At 38.3% G+C, this 17,543-nt stretch overlaps 2 protein-coding genes across 6 annotated transcripts; one reads left to right on the top strand and one right to left on the bottom strand.

Moving 5' to 3' along the window:
- Positions 1–5: 5 nt before the first annotated feature.
- On the bottom strand, positions 6–5,042 carry LOC136243015 (palmitoyltransferase ZDHHC5-A-like). The gene is made up of 7 exons (XM_066034536.1): positions 4,840–5,042; positions 4,333–4,481; positions 3,882–4,033; positions 3,403–3,569; positions 2,958–3,152; positions 621–798; positions 6–466 (listed from the first exon to the last, which is right to left on the bottom strand). Exons 1-7 carry the CDS (start codon positions 4,929–4,931, stop codon positions 236–238), a joined length of 1,164 nt encoding a protein of 387 aa, XP_065890608.1. The 5' UTR covers positions 4,932–5,042; the 3' UTR covers positions 6–235.
- Positions 5,000–17,443, top strand: LOC136243010 (tectonic-like complex member MKS1). 5 transcript variants are annotated; one of them, XM_066034529.1, is made up of 21 exons: positions 5,000–5,138; positions 5,193–5,284; positions 5,330–5,382; positions 5,428–5,510; positions 7,210–7,282; positions 7,400–7,503; positions 7,810–7,926; positions 11,191–11,230; positions 11,628–11,709; positions 13,697–13,742; positions 13,789–13,825; positions 13,880–13,939; positions 14,961–15,000; positions 15,060–15,122; positions 15,249–15,322; positions 15,380–15,458; positions 15,901–16,008; positions 16,593–16,732; positions 17,032–17,162; positions 17,220–17,257; positions 17,308–17,443. In XM_066034529.1, the coding sequence occupies exons 1-21, from the start codon at positions 5,080–5,082 to the stop codon at positions 17,379–17,381; spliced, it is 1,593 nt and encodes a 530-aa protein (XP_065890601.1). In that variant the 5' UTR covers positions 5,000–5,079; the 3' UTR covers positions 17,382–17,443. The 5 variants fall into 5 exon arrangements, 3 of the variants coding, with proteins under 3 accessions (XP_065890601.1, XP_065890602.1, XP_065890603.1); XM_066034530.1 differs by having other exon boundaries at positions 16,593–16,726; XR_010694708.1 differs by lacking the exons at positions 17,220–17,257; positions 17,308–17,443 and having other exon boundaries at positions 15,380–15,454.
- The last annotated feature ends 100 nt before the right edge of the window (positions 17,444–17,543 follow it).

A 17,543-nucleotide genomic window follows, 5' to 3' on the forward strand; every position in this document is an offset into this window, starting at 1 on the left:
GTAAATTACAGTACACGTACAAATAGTAATACTTATACAAAGCACGTCCATAAACAGTGTACAATATGAATCAGATGCAACACAAAGTTGGTGCATAAATACAATAGAAAATCATAAATGAAGTTGACAGAAAAAATGATAGAATCAACACATGATGCATCCTGAGTTGAAGCATGAAACTTGTATATTTTTGTTGTATTTTTTATGGGTTTTGTTCTTTTTAAGTAACTATTCTTCATACTTCATCCTCCATTAGAATAACTGGAGCATTTCGTGCACTTTCAATGGTAGTGTCACTGCGTACGCTGTCATGCCGCACGCTGGGAGCACCAGTGGTTGATGGAGGGTAGGGGGGTGGAGCTGTTTGTGTTCCAACAACATCATAGTGATGGTATTCTGGTGGTTGAACAAACGCTGAATCATCTTCTTGGCCATTACCAAGTTGTGGACTAAGAGTACCATTTTGCTACAAAAACAAGTTGAAATGTGACTATACACAACTAACTCCCACGACCTATAAACTAGCTGAGGCAAGGTAACAATGAAAAAATAAAGTAAATGTATAAAGCTAATGGAGCTCAAGGAGTCTTTAAAATCTTCTATCCAAATAAATAACATACTGGAATGCCACACTGAGCAGTAGCAGAGTTGTAACTTATCCCATTGTCCCGCTCCATCCCTTCAGTGACACAGCCGACATGAATTGCCTCAGATTCTCTCTTCAACACCACCTTGTTGTGTGCTGGACGAGATTGTGTTGATGATGGAGCATACGGCTTCATCTCATAATGCATGTATCTAAAGAGAAGTCACAGTATCAATAACAACAGTCAAGATTACATACTTGTTGAGAACCGCCATCACTATTTTAATGTCCTCAACTACAGGACTGGACTATTGGGCTGGATTTCGCACATTCTGGTTGGATTTATTGAGTCTCGCTAGTTAGGCCACTTCAACTTAGTTGTTTCATGGGTGAAAATCTTAATACTATATGATCGGTAGGTTGGCATACAAATATATTAACAGAATCAGGACAAGAGTACAAAAATAACAATACACAAGTAAGTGGGCATGGTCTTGGCAACTCATTTACAGCCATAGTGTGCTCTGAGGTAGGTTGGGAATATATTTACAGGTAAACAGTACATTAAATGCATTGGAAGAATACAAGGCTTGTGCTCAAAGTTTCTAGTGGTATTTAACTTCATTTTCTACTTATTTTAATTTTTCAATCTATAAAAAAGGTGGGTCAATTGGGCCCATGAAACAACTAATAAACATGGCCTTTACGAAACCTGCAGCCCAATTCAAGCATTGAATACAAGCAGTGAAATACATGAGAATTGTTTTCTAAGGATTTCATTACTGTTTATCTACATCACTTGTGTATACTCCTCATCCATGTATATAGTAATGCTGAGACAGCAACTAGTGATAGAGCTGCCAGTAGCTATGGTGGGAAAATAAGAACCCTTCAGTTGTGTAATGACTGCGTATTAGAAAGGAGTTTAGATTGTTTCAAGATGGATAGTTATATTCAACATTTTAATAATGCCAGCAGGTTCCCTCAACTCAGTAAATCCAACCATAGAATGTGTACAAATCCATCAGTCCAGTACACTGAATAGTGATGGCCAACAACTATATTTAATCACATTGATACCCTAAGCCTAATCTGAGAAGTTTACCATTACACAATGGAAGTAGTGACTGATCATTCTACAATTTAGGAGGAATTAAGTAACCAATTTCACATGGTGTCATCAATTTTATCACATCTGGTTGTTGGGGGTGTATACCCATTCACTGGACTGGATTACTGGACTGTTTGCTCAAACACCTTTTCAACCACTAAAAGTGATTAGCTATGTGATCATTACTACATGCTTGGGATGCTAAGTGTCTCGTCTTATATATTAGTGGCACTATAGTTGTAGTGGCCTATTTAATAGCATGAGTTCATAATTAATAGTTTGAACTCTTGTTGTGTCATTTTTCATAAAGATGTGAAGCCAAACCTGTCTGTTAGTGTGTGTGTGTGTGTGTGTGTGTTGGGTGCAATTTACAAGCTTTATGAGAATATACAGACTAGCATCATATGTATTGTAAAACTAATTGAATTTCATGTCAATGTATCAATGTGCAGGGTTAATCTAGGGAGGGGGGTGGGAGGGGGCACAGGCCACCCTGGGTTAGCTATTGCCCCCCTAGGTTTATACCTAAAGCCTTGAGAAATGGAAAGGTTTAATTGATCCCAAAGTTGTATAATCCAATGGTCAATATTCAATGGCATCACAGTAAAATTTCACCAAAATTGAGTATATTAACACCTAAATTTTCTAAATTTTCCTGGGGGAACATGCCCCCAGACCCCCCTAGAATCCAAAGCAACTTACTTCGCCCCCTCTAGGTTAATATTCTGGGTTGAGCCCTGATGTGTGCTGTTTTACAAAAGAAAGTTAGACATTATACATTGGCAGCAGTAACAGAGCTTGCAGTGCTAAAATATTTTTGATAATGAACTACCTGAGATTATAGTGCAGTTTAGTGAATATTTTTATCTCTTGTGGTGAATAGTGTTGATTTCTAAAACCCTTTACAACAACAACAACAACAACCTGAGTCCAGTAGTCCAGTCCAGTGAATGGATACACCCTGATTGTTACATACTAATGGACTTAGGAACATTCTGCATGACTTGTTTAAGGATACATGTTATGCTGAACACAAGCCTACACATGTGTTAACATCAAGCAAATTATGTAGCACATAAACCAAACCCAAACAGTACATGCTCACTGCCATAAAATCATTGTAAATGGCTTCACCATTATATGCATAAATTGACCAGAAAATTTTAGTTTGACCTAACAGAATAGTTCATCATGACATCTACTGCAACATTTAAACAGCAGTAAACTATACACACACATGCGCGTGCTACACAATCAAACCTGGGAAATTTGCTGCTGCATAATACAGTAAGGTAGTTATACAGGCAACCACGATCAAAAGGATTGTTGACACCACGAAACTTTCCTGTGACATGTTCATTTGTTGTCCTGCCCTTACAAAGAAGGCCAATGTGGAAACCAGTTAATCCCACTACTGGAACAAACACCAAAGCTCCAACAACAAGCAAAATAATACTAGCACATTTGTTAAGAATTAAATTACAAGTACAAGGCAACATAAAAGCTACACATGTATTTATATTACTGCATGACACAAACGAGAGACCAATCCAAATTACAGCAGGTTACCAGGAGGTTACAAAGCAACCAGTGTAGTTGGCATGGAGAAGCAAGTTAGGTGGTCAAATCTCATTGTTTGTACTGACATCATAGCATGCACACATACAAGCTGTACATGTATTCTATTTTATTAGTTTTAGGATACTCAACAATAACTTCATCAAGATTGTCTCGTGAGAGGATGATGGACAGCAGACCAAATCCAATTCCACAAACAATCATTACTGTCAGTGAATTGACAAAGAAGAAGAAATACTTGTAATTTCTTTTGCCAACACAGTTGTCTACCCATGGACAGTGGTGATCAAAATTCTGTGAATAAATAAAGTGCATCATCACGTATGGTAAATCTTTAGGGGTCCTTTTGTTCTACAAGAGACTACAGTGGAAGCAGACACTTGAAAATGAGGACACCTTCGTAATCTGGACTAGTGCTCAGCAATATACCAATCTTTTAGTTAAACTGTGGTATGTCTCTAATTTGGACACTTGGTAATAGTCTCACAATATTCAAGGTACACAGGTTTCAGCAGTATAATTCATTTTGGAGGCACATACCTTCCTGGACAATTGTACTTACAGTGTACTGACCTCCACATAAACACACTGCACACACACACTGACCTCTACACAATTGTCACATATACTACAGTGGGAACATCTTGGGGGCCGATAAAATCGACACGTTTCACACCATTTCATCTTCACTTGTACCCCATTTATCTCCAATGTCCTGTACAATGGCTGTCTAAAATCATCCTCTTCATCAGAATGTTCTACAAAGCCACATGAGAAGCACCCACACATTATGATCAATCACATTAATGAACAGACTAATAAAACCACAATAATGATTGTCAATAGCAAGTGGAGACTATATGGTCTGTAAAATAAGATTTGCTTTCTTAAAACAGAAACCAATTGGAGCCATGCATCTGAGTTACCCAGTGAAAGCATTAGTCTTACTCTAAATCTCCTAAAATAATCACAAAGAAAATATCAACATCCTTACAAAATATACACATAGAATCGCAAGCACACACACTACATACATGTGGACACACATATTACGTACCTCTAGGATATATTCCAGGGTCTACAAATGAGGCAAGGAGGAAGGTGGAACAGACAAACAAGTACAGCACAACCATAAACACCGTGCCAAGAATTGGTACTAACGCTCTCAGTCCATCATCCATGTATTTATCAAAAATATTTCTCATCCTGAAGGGAAAAATAAGGGATTGTGTGCGGTGCAATCTCGCCCAAACGTGTGATAAGTGAGTTAGCTAGATAAATGCACGTCCATGGTAATCAACAGTTTCAGTACAAATTGGTATCACAGGGCGATTTTCACAGTTTTTTAGCTTCAGATACAGGTACCGTACACTTATTGCGGTGCAGCCATAGTTGGGTGTGAATCCCGCACATCCCCGCTTGAGGCATCCCCTTGTTGAGATAAACTTAAAACAGATTTCGTAATTAAACAACCTAGACTTAGATACTCACACTAACAAACGTATCCGTTATATATTAAATCGCTAACAAAGCAGATTCTCCCAGTGTAAACACATGAACTTACGGGAACATAAAGAACAGTAGTCCACCAGTTATCAGCAAGGCGCTGGACACAATAAAAGGAATTTGTTTCGAAGACAAGGTACAACCTGGCATGGTGACCACACGTAACCACTACAAGTTTACGCTAACACACTATTCGCTACGATAACTTAGAACAAGACATCGACACGACAGACCGCACTAAATAATAAGATTCATATGCTAAGCGCGTATAAAATATTCAGTGATCTCAACTTCGATAATGGCTAATGCCGAAGGTATTTATCGTACTGTAGACAGTTTGAAGAACTTCCTAATAAGGTGAATTAGTGCTAGTGTGCAGAAAAGCTACTGTATGGGAATATAACACCTTAGGGTACAATTACGAAAGGTTACGGGGGTTGATATCTCCGTACACGACCCACTACAGCCACAGCAAGAATCAGAGGAACTGGGGGCAGCTACCAGTAAGAACAATTTTCTGCCATTTTTGTTTGTCAGCAAAATTGTAGGACCTGATGAAGAAGAGTGGGTGTTTCGATGGCAGCAAAAAGCTTTTAGTGAAGTGAGAAAGTTAAAATCTCTGCTGAATACTGTAATTTGTTACTAGCATGAAGAAGAGATCTTTGCTGATCAATTTAATTGTGTGACAGCCCTGCACGAACGTTATCATGAGGATGTAGTGAAACTGAGGTGATTATAATATCAAGTATTGTTTGTGAACATGTTCCCTTGGTGCATGCATGTGTGTCAACTTTACTCACATTGCTCAGTTTACCCAGCTATATAATGGGGACCTGGTAGCCTGGCATCAACTGGGGAAGCAGTACACCCAGCTGTAATATCAATGGGTACCTGGTGTTTATTGGGGAAAAAATTCCCTTGTCTCATTTGGGGGTGTTGGGGTCATTATGGAACTTTGGGTTCCGCGACCTCCATGAGACCTGGACAGTCCTCCTGCGAATTACTAGCCCTGCTCCGGAGGATTTACCTGTGCAAAGCTGAGTGGTACACAGTGCTGGTTCACTGGACAGTAATAGCTATGTTTTGCATGGCTACCTAGGCTTTGCTGTGTGTGTGTGTGTGTGTGTGTGTGTGTGTGTGTGTGTGTGTGTGTGTGTGTGTGTGTGTGTGTGTGTGTGTGTGTGTGTGTGTGTGTGTGTGTGTCTTTTTAAGGTGGTTCACTTGCTTCAAGCTTGCAACTTGGGATGTGTTTTTGCACAAGTAATGGCTAGAGAGGGTTTAATGTATTCCCAGGGAGCAGTCTCTACTCTGGGTCCATTTTGTTTGCTACTTGGAACATCCGCACTCTGAAGAGTGCTGGAAATGATCGAAGGATCTAAATCTAATCTCAAATTTTGCCATCTTACTGTCCACAGGTCCTTGATAGAAAATTAGATTATTTGGTTGAAGAGTTGAAAAAGTTGAATGTGGCAGTTGCTGGTATACAAGAAACCAAATTGTTTGGACAGGATTTACTTGTTTCATTTAGGGAAGTTTGCCTGCAGCTGGTGATGGTGAACCACTCTTAAGAAATGAAGGTGTAGGTGGCTGTCAGTTCTAGCTTCACTGCAGATTGTGCAGCATGAACATCAGCCCTGGCTCATATTTGAGACAAAGCAGTCAATTTCCTTATTTTCTGAAACCATCCCCCCTTCTCCCACAACCACCACCAGGCCTGGCGTCAACTGACAGCTGTCAATTAAGACTGGTGTTGCAGTATCCTGATTACCCACAGCAGTATTACATTAGCTAACAGATTAATTGCTATATATTGTACAGTAGGGTTGGGCAGTATTTCAATAAATCACCAATACCACCTAATCAAGTGCCTACAATACAACTATTTGACCTTCACAATATTATCACATAGGCAATATCAAGAGTATATAATGGGGGATTATATACTCTTGGTAATATTTATTCCATTTTGCAATAATTATCGCACTTATCGTCTGAATTGTATCTATTCTGGGCCTCATATTTGATACAGTTCATGTATACTATCACTAACCATGTCAGTTGGTTACCATATTAGCAAAAAGGCTTTGTTTGTAAAGCAATTCTCGGTACTCATATTGACATACTTTCCAAACTGTACAGTTATGTTATAATTTCAAATGCAATATTGCAATAATCGCATAAAAATCTCATGCAATAATCACATGTCACAAATTAAATATTTCCCAACCCTATTGTACAGTGTACACACTATTATAAGATACACGGGTAGTAGTGGATTCAAAATACAATTAGACCTTCATTAAAAGTGTTTTAAAATATATTTATAAATACTTGGAATCATTAGGCATATATATTTTTAAAAGACATGTATTGTACTTCAGCTAAGCAAAATAAATGGTGTAAAAATATGTCATGTTTTGATTGGTAGGTCTCAGGGTGGACGTCCCAACAAGCGTTTGTTCTCCTACATTCATCATGACCGTTATTCAGAAACTACAGAGGTATACAGTGTGTGTATGTGTGTGTTATACAATATAGTGTACATGGCACAGATAGCATACTGATCAGCTACACTTATCAAACTCGTGCAGTTGATTATGTGACTTTGTTTTTTGTAGCTGGTAGGTCAGTTGTCCACAGTCTTATCAGAACCAACAACATATGTGACAAGAAACATACATAATGTCCGACAAAGACGGCAGCGTAAACCACTTAACAGTCAGTAAGTAATCATGTTCATTTAGTGGTTACATTTACTGATTAATGCTGGGACGTGACACAGTACTGTTGCAAGACCAGACCCAGTAGTAGAATATTAAGAGTACTTTGGCAGTCTACTAGATTATAACTAGGTGTACATATTTGGTGTTCAATTTTACCTTAAAGTTATCTTCAAAGCATTAAATGATCTTCCACCAAGAATTGTCAACTCACAACTAAAATGTCAATTATTTAAATGTATACTTGTCCATATTGTATTTATAGTTAGTCACCAAAAACTTTTCAGTGTTTAATGATGCCCATATAGAGAACCCAGCCAAGTGTTAGTGGACAAGCCTAGTGAGCAAGTGCGGTTACACAACAGAATTATTACTCCACAGTCAGAGTCAATGTACCTGATGGCTGATTTGCGCCATATGGATGGGTATGTGCACATGTGTAGTTTGTTTGTTTGTTGTATGTGTGCAAATATAGATGTGTACAGTCATATATTACAGTATGCTAGTGCCGTCATGGAGTTTTGAGCTTTCTTACCCTTCAAAAACAGCCTCAGTTTACCTTCTAAACAGCTTGGCAAGCCCGAAAATGCCTTTAGAGCAACCCAAAATCTTTCCGACAAATTTCTATGGAATTAAAAGAAATTCAACTAACTGATGCCTTCAGCCAAGCACAACTTGACGTTGCATAAGGCTACTGGGTGTACGTACAAAACATGTATCACAGATTTACCTTTCTCCTCCTTTGTGTCCCAATTATTTTGCTGACAATGCAATGTGTCGATTTGCAGCAGCGTGATACAGTTTCCTTGTGGCTGTGGTGGTAGCTATTACACTTATCACTTGTATTATCCATATTGATTGTAGAGACACTTCCTGTATTGTTCTTCATTTGTATTGCTTTTTAACAGGCAGAACATAGTTGAATACGAAGTGTAATTTTCACTTCACTTTCTATAATTGATTGTTGAAGCAAGTGGTTAGATGTAAAAAATTTTTATGAAATGCCTGGTGCCATTCTTTCTATTGATGCGATATACATGGGGTTCATTAGTCATAACTAATGTTAGGCCACTCCAAATGAGACTGTAGTTTCCCCATCCTGATGTTTTCATTATTCAGTGTGGGCTGGGGGCTTATTATCATTATTCGTTATTAAAGATGTGACTGCTCTATTAGAGTATCTTGATCTTGAGAGGCAACTTTTTTTTTGCTTCCAACATTTTGGTTACGTTTTTTGTTGTATCAACAACCTTTTTGGTTACAACTTTTTTTTCTGCTTCAACAACCTACATTCCATTTTTGGTTACACCTTGTATGTGTTCTTTACTGTACATATTACTGTGCATGGCAAAAACTGATTTGTCATGTCTACAGAATAACTGCATATGAAAACAACTTGAAAAACGACCATCATAGCTCCCATCATAAGTGTTAGTTGCCTAACCATCAACAGTATTTGCCCTCCCATCAGCAGATGCATTGTATATCATACGGTACGATATATAGTACAATAGTACTGTATAGTAGGGACCACAAAGGAGTAGGCATGGCCCACGAAATAAACATCACCCAACAACCAGCCTCAATTTTCCCAGACGACGATGAGGCAGTATTGGTCAGGTAAAACGCCCAAACAAGCTTTCAGATCGACCCAAAACGCGTTCAACAAGTTGCTATGGATTTAAAGAAAAATTATTTAACAGAATTTTCTACTGACTGACTGACTGATGCCTTCAGACAAGCGTAACTTGATAATGGTTAAGGCTACGGGCTTGATTTTTTCACTGTTCGATGTCGCTTCAGCCCAAGAGGTGCCTTTTGGCATACCGCAGTACGTACAATGCATTCTTCTTGGACTTACCAGTGACTCCTTTGTGTCCCATTCATCTTTGCTGACAGCGAAAAGTGTTGATTTGGCAGTAACACGTGATCAGGGGTTAATCTAGGAAGGGGAGGGATGGGAGGGGGCACAAGCCTCCCTGGGTTAGCTATTGCCCCCCTAGGTTTATACCTAAAGCCTTGAGAAATGGAAAGGTTTAATTGATCCCAAAGTTGTATAATCGAATGGTCAATATTCAATGGCATCATAATAAAATTTCACCAAAATGGAGTATATTTACTTCTAAATTTTCCTGGGGGAGCATGCCCCCAGACCCCCCTAGAATTCAAAGCGGCTTACTTTCCCCTCCTCCCGGCTTGATATTCTGGGTTGAGCCCTGCTGATGGCTTCCCTTCATAACAGGAATCGTCTGTATTTTTCATAGTGGCTATTTTGATTGCAGAGGTGCTTTTTGAACAGTTCTTGATTCGTACTGCTGTGTAACGGGTTGACAATGGATACTTCACTTTTCAGATGATAGTTGATATAACTGGGGCATGTGGTGCCATTTCTTTCTTTCGGTATGCGTGGATTGTAGAGGTGCTTTTTGAACAGTTCTTGATTTGTAATACTGTGTAATGGGTTGAACATAGCTGACAACGAAGCATAATGGATACTTCACTTTTTCAGACGATAATTGATATAGCTGGGGTGCACGGCGCCATTTCAGATGTGGTATGCGTAGGTTCACCAGTCATAATAATTATTTACAAAAAAAGTTAACTAACAAGTACACAGAAAAATTTGGAACTTTCAACTAGAGTAGGGACCATAGCACATCAATAAAAAGTACTGAAACAAGCTGGTGTAGCACATGATATTAATCACAGCTAAACAATAAGAAGTGTTATCTACTGTGTTAAATTGCACCAACGTGATGACTGTCCCCATACATCACATGATCAAAAGATTCACCAGTTGACGGAAACCTCCCTAGAACTCATATTGAATTGTTCCAGTATGTGTGTGCTACTCTGTCAAAACAGCTTTCTAGCCATGCTCATATAAGTAACCGTGTAAATCTTCATCATATTCACATAAGACTTAGTACCGTATAGGGGGAAAGTTTCAATGGGCAAAACTTTCGTGGTTTTGTCAAGGACTGCGAAAGTTTCCCTGCGAATGCACGTGGAAAGTAATGCAGTAGCTCAGCTTATTTTGTGAGCTATGCCCACTTATTTGGATTGTGCATCACTGTAGCTAGTCATATGTGGAGCCACACCCATTCAATAAGGTGTGTTACTGTAGTGCACGAAACCATGTACATTGTTGGTGTACATGCATTGTAGAGCCATGCCCACTTTATTCGATCTTCAGGTGCCAGTGTATGTATGCATCATAATCGTCTTGAGCCATGCCCACTTGTTGATAAATGTGCAATTTTTAAGAACTTTGAGCGGGTGCCACTATACTTTCGTCCACCACGAAAGTTTTACCGCAAATAAGTTTACCGCGAAACTTTCGCCCATTGAAACTTTCTCCCTATACGGTATGTAAATTAACAAATTTACATCAGATTTCAAGACAATTGAGTTACGCATTCGTGTGTAAAAGTAGGAGAAAAATCTAAGTCCCCAAACTTTGAGGGTTTGTATTTCACAAATGCATAGGGTGATTGTGCTCAAATTTAGTACATGGGCTGGCATTTGCACTATAAATATCATTCAAGGGAACATACAGCTACATACAGTATATATGCATGAAAATCATGTTTTCTTTCTTTCTGTAAATAATATACCCACAGTGTCGCGCACCAGCCTTCTTGGCCACACAACTACCGTGTGTCTTCATCATGTACCTTTTATTACAGGAATGACCCAGAAGATGCTCATGTGTTATGCCACATTATGGTATGTGTGCTCATTGTTATAATACTGTGTTCTTACAGTACACACACACTTTCAAACTCAAAACTATATTCTATTTTCCTATAGCCATGTTATGATTTGTATAGCAGGCGCCTACAATATATTTATTCGAGGATGCTTATTGAATAATCAGAATGCCTAAGTTGGTCTACTGAATATGTTAGAATATGGAGATTGTGAAACATTTGGATGGCTGTATGAGAATATGCAGTAGTAGCAAGGAAGCCTGCTGCATACATACTGAGTACTATAGCTACATATGCAGCCATTTTCCTTTTAATTACATTGAAGCACATCAGTTAAAGGTTAAATCTGTTTCCCCCTTAATGTATGAGCTTCCCAAACTGAGGCGGGCACTTACAGCTCTACATTGTTCTAGGTTGATTGTCATGGTGTGGTGACATTGCAGCCTGATCTCACATGGGACAAGCCATGTTATCGGGTAGAGAATAGACATAGAGGTATGTAATCATATGGTTGCTACTGAACAATAATTTACAAAGCACACATCATCGTACAGTATGATTGTACTGTACCAGGGGCAGATCTAGGATTTATAAAAGGGGGGGCTAACTCAAGGTATTAATCTCTTGGGTAGAGGTGCACGAAGCACACTTCCCAGCATGCAAAGCATGCTGGAACTAGGGGGGTCTGGAGGCATGCCCCCCCCCCCCCCCCAGGAAATTTTTGAAAAATAGATGCTAAAATACTGCAATTTGGAGACATTTCCACATAAAATTCATAATATTTTCTGCCTGTAGATATTTTATATACTGCCTTTAGATTATAGGTATGGCTATCTGAAGCATTTTGTTAATGGAAAAGTTTGGGTAGGTACAGACAACCAAGTACACAATGCACCCTCTCACAATTGCACAACACTGAATAGGTACATATTAGAATAATAATGTTGAAAGTGGAAAATTTTGAAATTTGAACAATACAAGATTGAATCTGAGAGCATTTTCAATGGAAATTGTGTACCTGAATTAAGTATTGCCATACATATTAACTACACAAGTAGATGAATGAAGCTAAACAGACCAATGCACTTCATTGTATGTATAGGTGCAGGCAGATTCCATAACAGAACCAACTATATGCTTCCAGTGTATGTTCTATTAGAGTAGTTAGCTGACTGCTCTATTAGAGTATCTCGATCCTGTACACCTCCAATGCTGATCCGGGTCCTTGTTGCATAAACTTTAGCATAAATCCACTGATAATACCTTGGAAAGTGTTTATAAGGTGGTTTTATGAGTATTTGTATTATTAGTGATCATATAATTATGCTAAGACAAAATTTCATTATAATACTCAGCATATTGATCAAGTAAAGCCTAAAAGTGAAAGGGGGGCTTCAGCCCCCCAAGGGCCCCCCCCCCCCCCCTGGATCCGCCCCTGTGTACATTAGTGATCATGAAGATTTGGGCTTTTCTGGCCAAAAATATCACCCTCTCACAATACCTTCATGGCATCTTGGCAGTTTTGGTGAGGTATAAGCAAGCCTAAAAGTGTCTACAGAGCAGCCAAAAATGCTTCCGATAAGAAAGTTTTTATATTTAGCAGAATTTTCTACTGACTGACTAACTAACTGCTGAGTGATTTCTTCAGACAAGCATAACTTGACAACCGCTAAGGCTGCTTTACCCTAACTGGTGCCTTTTGGCATACTGCAGTACGTACAATTCATACTTCATGAACTTACCTTTGTCCTCCTTTGTGGCCCATTATCTTTGCTGACAGTGCAAGGTGTCAATTCACAGTAGCACTACATGATGGCTTCCCTACATTTGTAACAGGAATCATCTGAATTTGCTGTTGTGGCTGGATTGATTGCAGAGGTCCTTCTCATAGTGTTCATTTGTAATGCTGTGTATATAATAGGCTGAACATAGCTGAACATAGCTAAACACAAAGCATAGTAGCACATCACTTTTCAGTAATAATTGATAGTTAGTGCACGTGTTTGGATGCAAACTTAAATTTAATGGCACACCTGGTGTCATTTTTCCTTTTGATGCAGTATGTGCTGGTTCATTAGTCATAATTAGAGCTATGTTATAAAAAAGGTAAACAAACGAGTAGAAGGAAAATTAGGAATTTTAAAGTTGGATTAGGGTTTAAGGGAAACAAAGTAGTGAAACAAAAGAACAGCTAAAAAGTGGTGAAACAAGCGATATTGCCTATACCTGCAGACATTTAATCCCGAATTCAGTCGTGGCTAGACTGAAGTGTAGGGATTAAATGTATATCTGCAGGTATAGACAACCTCTCTTGTTTAACTACTTTTCAGCTATTCCCTTGTTTCACTTCTTACTTTCTTTGATCCATAATGCAATTTTAATATTGTTATTTATGACTGATCACCTTTTCCTTGTTAGATTGTTGCTTGTTGATTATGTGTGGTTTTGTTATAAAATTGATTTTCAATGGCTATTTGTTTAGAAATTTTTGAGTACAGCTTGGAGCATGTGTCTGCAGACATGTCAAGGTATGTAGCACTCCTATGGGATCATTATTGCATCTATTGTGTTCAGGGAACAAAAGACTAAGGAAGAGCTACTAATACAAGAGGTAGTATTTATAAGTGATAAAGGTGCTGTACATATATGAATCATCCCTGTACAGCTCTGTACTAGACGTGTGGAGAAACTGCAAAGTCAAGTTGGTATGCTGTTTGATGAACTGGTGGGTGTGCATACGTGCACGCGCGGTGTGTGTTCAAAATGTGTGACTGACATAGAAAACTGCTTAAGATCATGCAATTGTGCAGCCAGAATTTACTGGACTATGTTGGATTGAAATGCAGTAGTTTCAGTACACCTGGAAATTTTCGTAGTACTGTATGCATATTTCAGTATGCACATTGTTAGGATTTTTGTATTTTAAATTTCATGGATGTTTCCCTCTCAGCATTTTTGCACTCTGTTGTATTCGAATTCGTTCAACTTCTGTTATTTCGAATCTCGATAGTCAATTTGATAAAATTTCATGATAGTTTTACTAACCATGAAAACCGTGAAAATTGCATACAACAAAATTTCCAGGTATACAGTAGTTAATTAGTAGCTATACACATTCAGTTTTCACTATGTTATTGAGGGTTGGAGAAAATTTTCCACGTTTTTGCCAATGTCAGGTGGCATGTAGGTTGGTTATCAGCTGGGCACCAGCTATGTGTTAAAAATGGGGAATGGCAATAAAAGCACTCCCTAGGATTTTGTTAGGTAATCATTTCAGGTGTGTTAGGCTTTAACAATACAGTATATTATCATCTCCCACCCAACCCATCTTATAAAATCAGGCCCAGGAGGATGGAGCGGAGTATTAGTGTGGGAACATGTCAATTTACTGTGACAATCCTAAAGCAACTATCTCTCACTTTGGAGATCGCTTGTTTGCACAGCACACACTCATATTTGCCATAGTATGTTATTACTCTCCCCAAAAGTTGGACAGTTTGTTATGCATGTTACATGTGATTAAGCACACATGCACATAACATGATCTACAGGATAATATTATTTTATTAGTAAAATTAATATCATAGCTGTCATGTTCACCTCTTAATTGTGTTTTTGTTTTGTAAATCAACAATGAAACAAAAAATTCTTTCTACTGCATTACACATTTAAGTGCCCAATGGGGGGCTTCTGTTTTGACCAATCATTTAGTGTAACTTTGTTGTGTTATTCTTTACCTTGTATAGCCAATGGGTGTTTTGCACATAGATGTGCTAGGTCAGATAGGTGAGTGTGTGTTGTTTGTTTGACTGTGAGAGTGATCTCCATCTGTGATCAATTTTCAGTGTCAGCAAAAGGATTTGATGGCAATAATATTTATGTTACTGCAACACTTCAACTGCCTGATTGTAAGATGTGTGTGCATGTATGTGGGGGTGTGTGTGTGTGTGTGTGTGTGTCTGTCTGTCTGTCTGTCTGTCTGTCTGTGTACATATGTGTGTACAAACTAATTGTCTCTTTTTACTTTTGTACAGTTTGGGAATTGCGTGATTCTACACAAGTGCTCAGTCAAATCTCCCAGTTGTGCAGTCCATATTCAACTCACAAGGTACCATCATCTATTGTCTCTAACATCACATTACAGTACACTTGAATTCGTTTGCAGGGCAGTGTAGCTCACATTGGTCTGCCCCTGGAGTGGCAATTAGCCTACATCAAACCAATCATAGAAGGCAATGCTGTAGGTTAGTTGTGCAGATTTTACGTGCGTTTGGTCTGTAGTTTGAAACCATTTCTCCTTTGAGAACAATATAATAACATAGAATCCCATAAAAAGCTTTGTAGTATATGTACAGATGGTTACCATTGTTTGGGATCTAGGTAGAATTGCCCCCAATTCATATTTTCCCTATACAAAAGTTACACTGTAGTTAAACTGATAAAAGCTATTATATTTGCTCATTAGAATTGCCCCAATTCATATTTTCCCTATACAAAAGTTACACTGTAGTTAAACTGATAAAAGCTATTATATTTGCTCATACTCATATGTATAATTATGGTTATGCATACTGAATGCATGTAATGCATACTGAATGAAAGTAAAGCTCCACAATGTGGTCACTGTTGATGCCATATGTATGTACATGTGCAGTTTTGCACTATTTTATTCCATCCACTCTATAGAGGAGTTACCAAAATGGCCACAGCTGTACTTGGAGATCGGTTCATTTGATTTCTGGGGCCAACACCGGGTTGAAGGCTACTGTTGTTTATCACTACCCACCAGACCAGGTTTGCAGCACCTATCATTATTCTGCAAAATAAACAACTGTTAATGTGGCCTCACACATTTATCATTGGTTTATTTTTTGATAATTTTTTACCAAAATAAATTTTTGTGAATGCTGGAAAACGTTATGTCCATAAAGTTTAGTGCTTATTTGGATTTTGCCTTGAAATTAAAAGGAAATATTGTAGTAGTAGCAAGTAAGAAAAGAGCAGAGATTTTTCTCAAACTTCATTATAATATCACTATACAGTATAATACATAGGAATTGTACACAAATTTGTTATCAAAGCTTCCACAAAAGATTAGGTATTTTACTAGCCCTGGTTTCTGTTCCCAGTCATCTTATCTGCTGATTTTTATAATTGGAATTGTTATCCCACTAGAGAACCTGCAATCTACTTTTTATGTTGGTCTATTCCTAAACTTGTTGGTTATTCTCCCATGTGCTAATTTGTCAGTTCTGTTGTTTAAATTAACATCCTTAGTGTTAAGCTGTTCTGTTAACTGGTGGAGGAAGTTTTGTACAGGTTCTATATTTACACTAGTACAAGATGTTCAGTTGGCATGTGCCTTTTTGTACACACAGGCAAACATCATATTGATATTCCCGGCTGGCGTAACAAGGAGAGCAGCGTTATTGATCAAATGAGGCGTTACTTCATTGGAGATGACCCATTGATCAAGGACATTACTTATTTGTCCTGTCCACAGAATTTAGATGTGTGTGTGCGTGCGTGTGTTTGTTTGTTTTGTGTGTGCACGTGCGTGCGCATGTGTGGTGCGTGCATGCGTATGTGTGTGTTAACCTACACTGAACAAGGAATCTACTGTACCCTTTGCAACACAGTTTTCGCTTAAAGATAGTCCAGCTCAATGGTCTCCAGTAATTTTCATATGCACAAATGCAAGTGTATATATAAATCATAATTTTTATCATTAATTCTTGCAAAAAGGGCTCTCTACATCTAAGAAATTCATTGTGCAGGTGTATACAATTAATATGAACTGTGGTATTAATTTTTCAGGGAGACAGACTGAGTCGATTTGGCTTCCAGACAGTTTCCAGTGGTTCAGTGTGTGTTGAGTTAAATATAATTCACCGCAGCAAAGAGGCTGAACGTAAATACGCTGAAAAATATTTGCAAAGAAAGTTGGAGTAAGTTTTGTTATGTTTTGTGCTGAATGTGTTTCGATGTCTGATTCATTTCTGTAGAACGGACCAATTCCAAAGTACCATTGCAGCTTTGCTTTGTATGTTGATTGCTGTCCCTTTTGTTATGTTATTGACTGTTCTCTAATAGATTCACATCGCAGAGCAAAGAGGAGAGCCCAGGACATATCAAAATCACTTACAACTGCTGAAAGTAGCTGTTAGCATGATTTTATTGTTTTGTTATATAAGATGGCGCAATCACTTATGAAGATTACATAATTGTAGTTTCTACGTCACAACGATGTTCACGAGGTGTTAGGTATCGTAATGTTGACAGGAAATAAAAGCAGCACTCTCAGGCTAAGATCGTAGCCCAAGTCTGTT

The sequence above is a fragment of the Dysidea avara genome, chromosome 13 (assembly GCF_963678975.1).
Source record: "Dysidea avara chromosome 13, odDysAvar1.4, whole genome shotgun sequence".
Lineage (NCBI taxonomy): Eukaryota > Metazoa > Porifera > Demospongiae > Dictyoceratida > Dysideidae > Dysidea > Dysidea avara.

Bases quoted from the DNA above. Each gene is read 5' to 3' on its own strand.
- LOC136243015 (XM_066034536.1), bottom strand. From the start codon at position 4,931: ATGCCAGGTTGTACCTTGTCTTCGAAACAAATTCCTTTTATTGTGTCC. The intron at 3,570-3,881 runs GTCAGTGTGTGT...ATTTATTCACAG, and splicing joins TATGTGACAATTGTGTAGAG to AATTTTGATCACCACTGTCC. The intron at 3,153-3,402 runs GTATCCTAAAAC...CAAATGTGCTAG, and splicing joins CTTGATGAAGTTATTGTTGA to TATTATTTTGCTTGTTGTTG.
- LOC136243010 (XM_066034529.1), top strand. From the start codon at position 5,080: ATGGCTAATGCCGAAGGTATTTATCGTACTGTAGACAGTTTGAAGAAC. The intron at 15,123-15,248 runs GTAAGATGTGTG...ACTTTTGTACAG, and splicing joins AACACTTCAACTGCCTGATT to TTTGGGAATTGCGTGATTCT. The intron at 16,733-17,031 runs GTGCGTGCGTGT...TTAATTTTTCAG, and splicing joins CACAGAATTTAGATGTGTGT to GGAGACAGACTGAGTCGATT.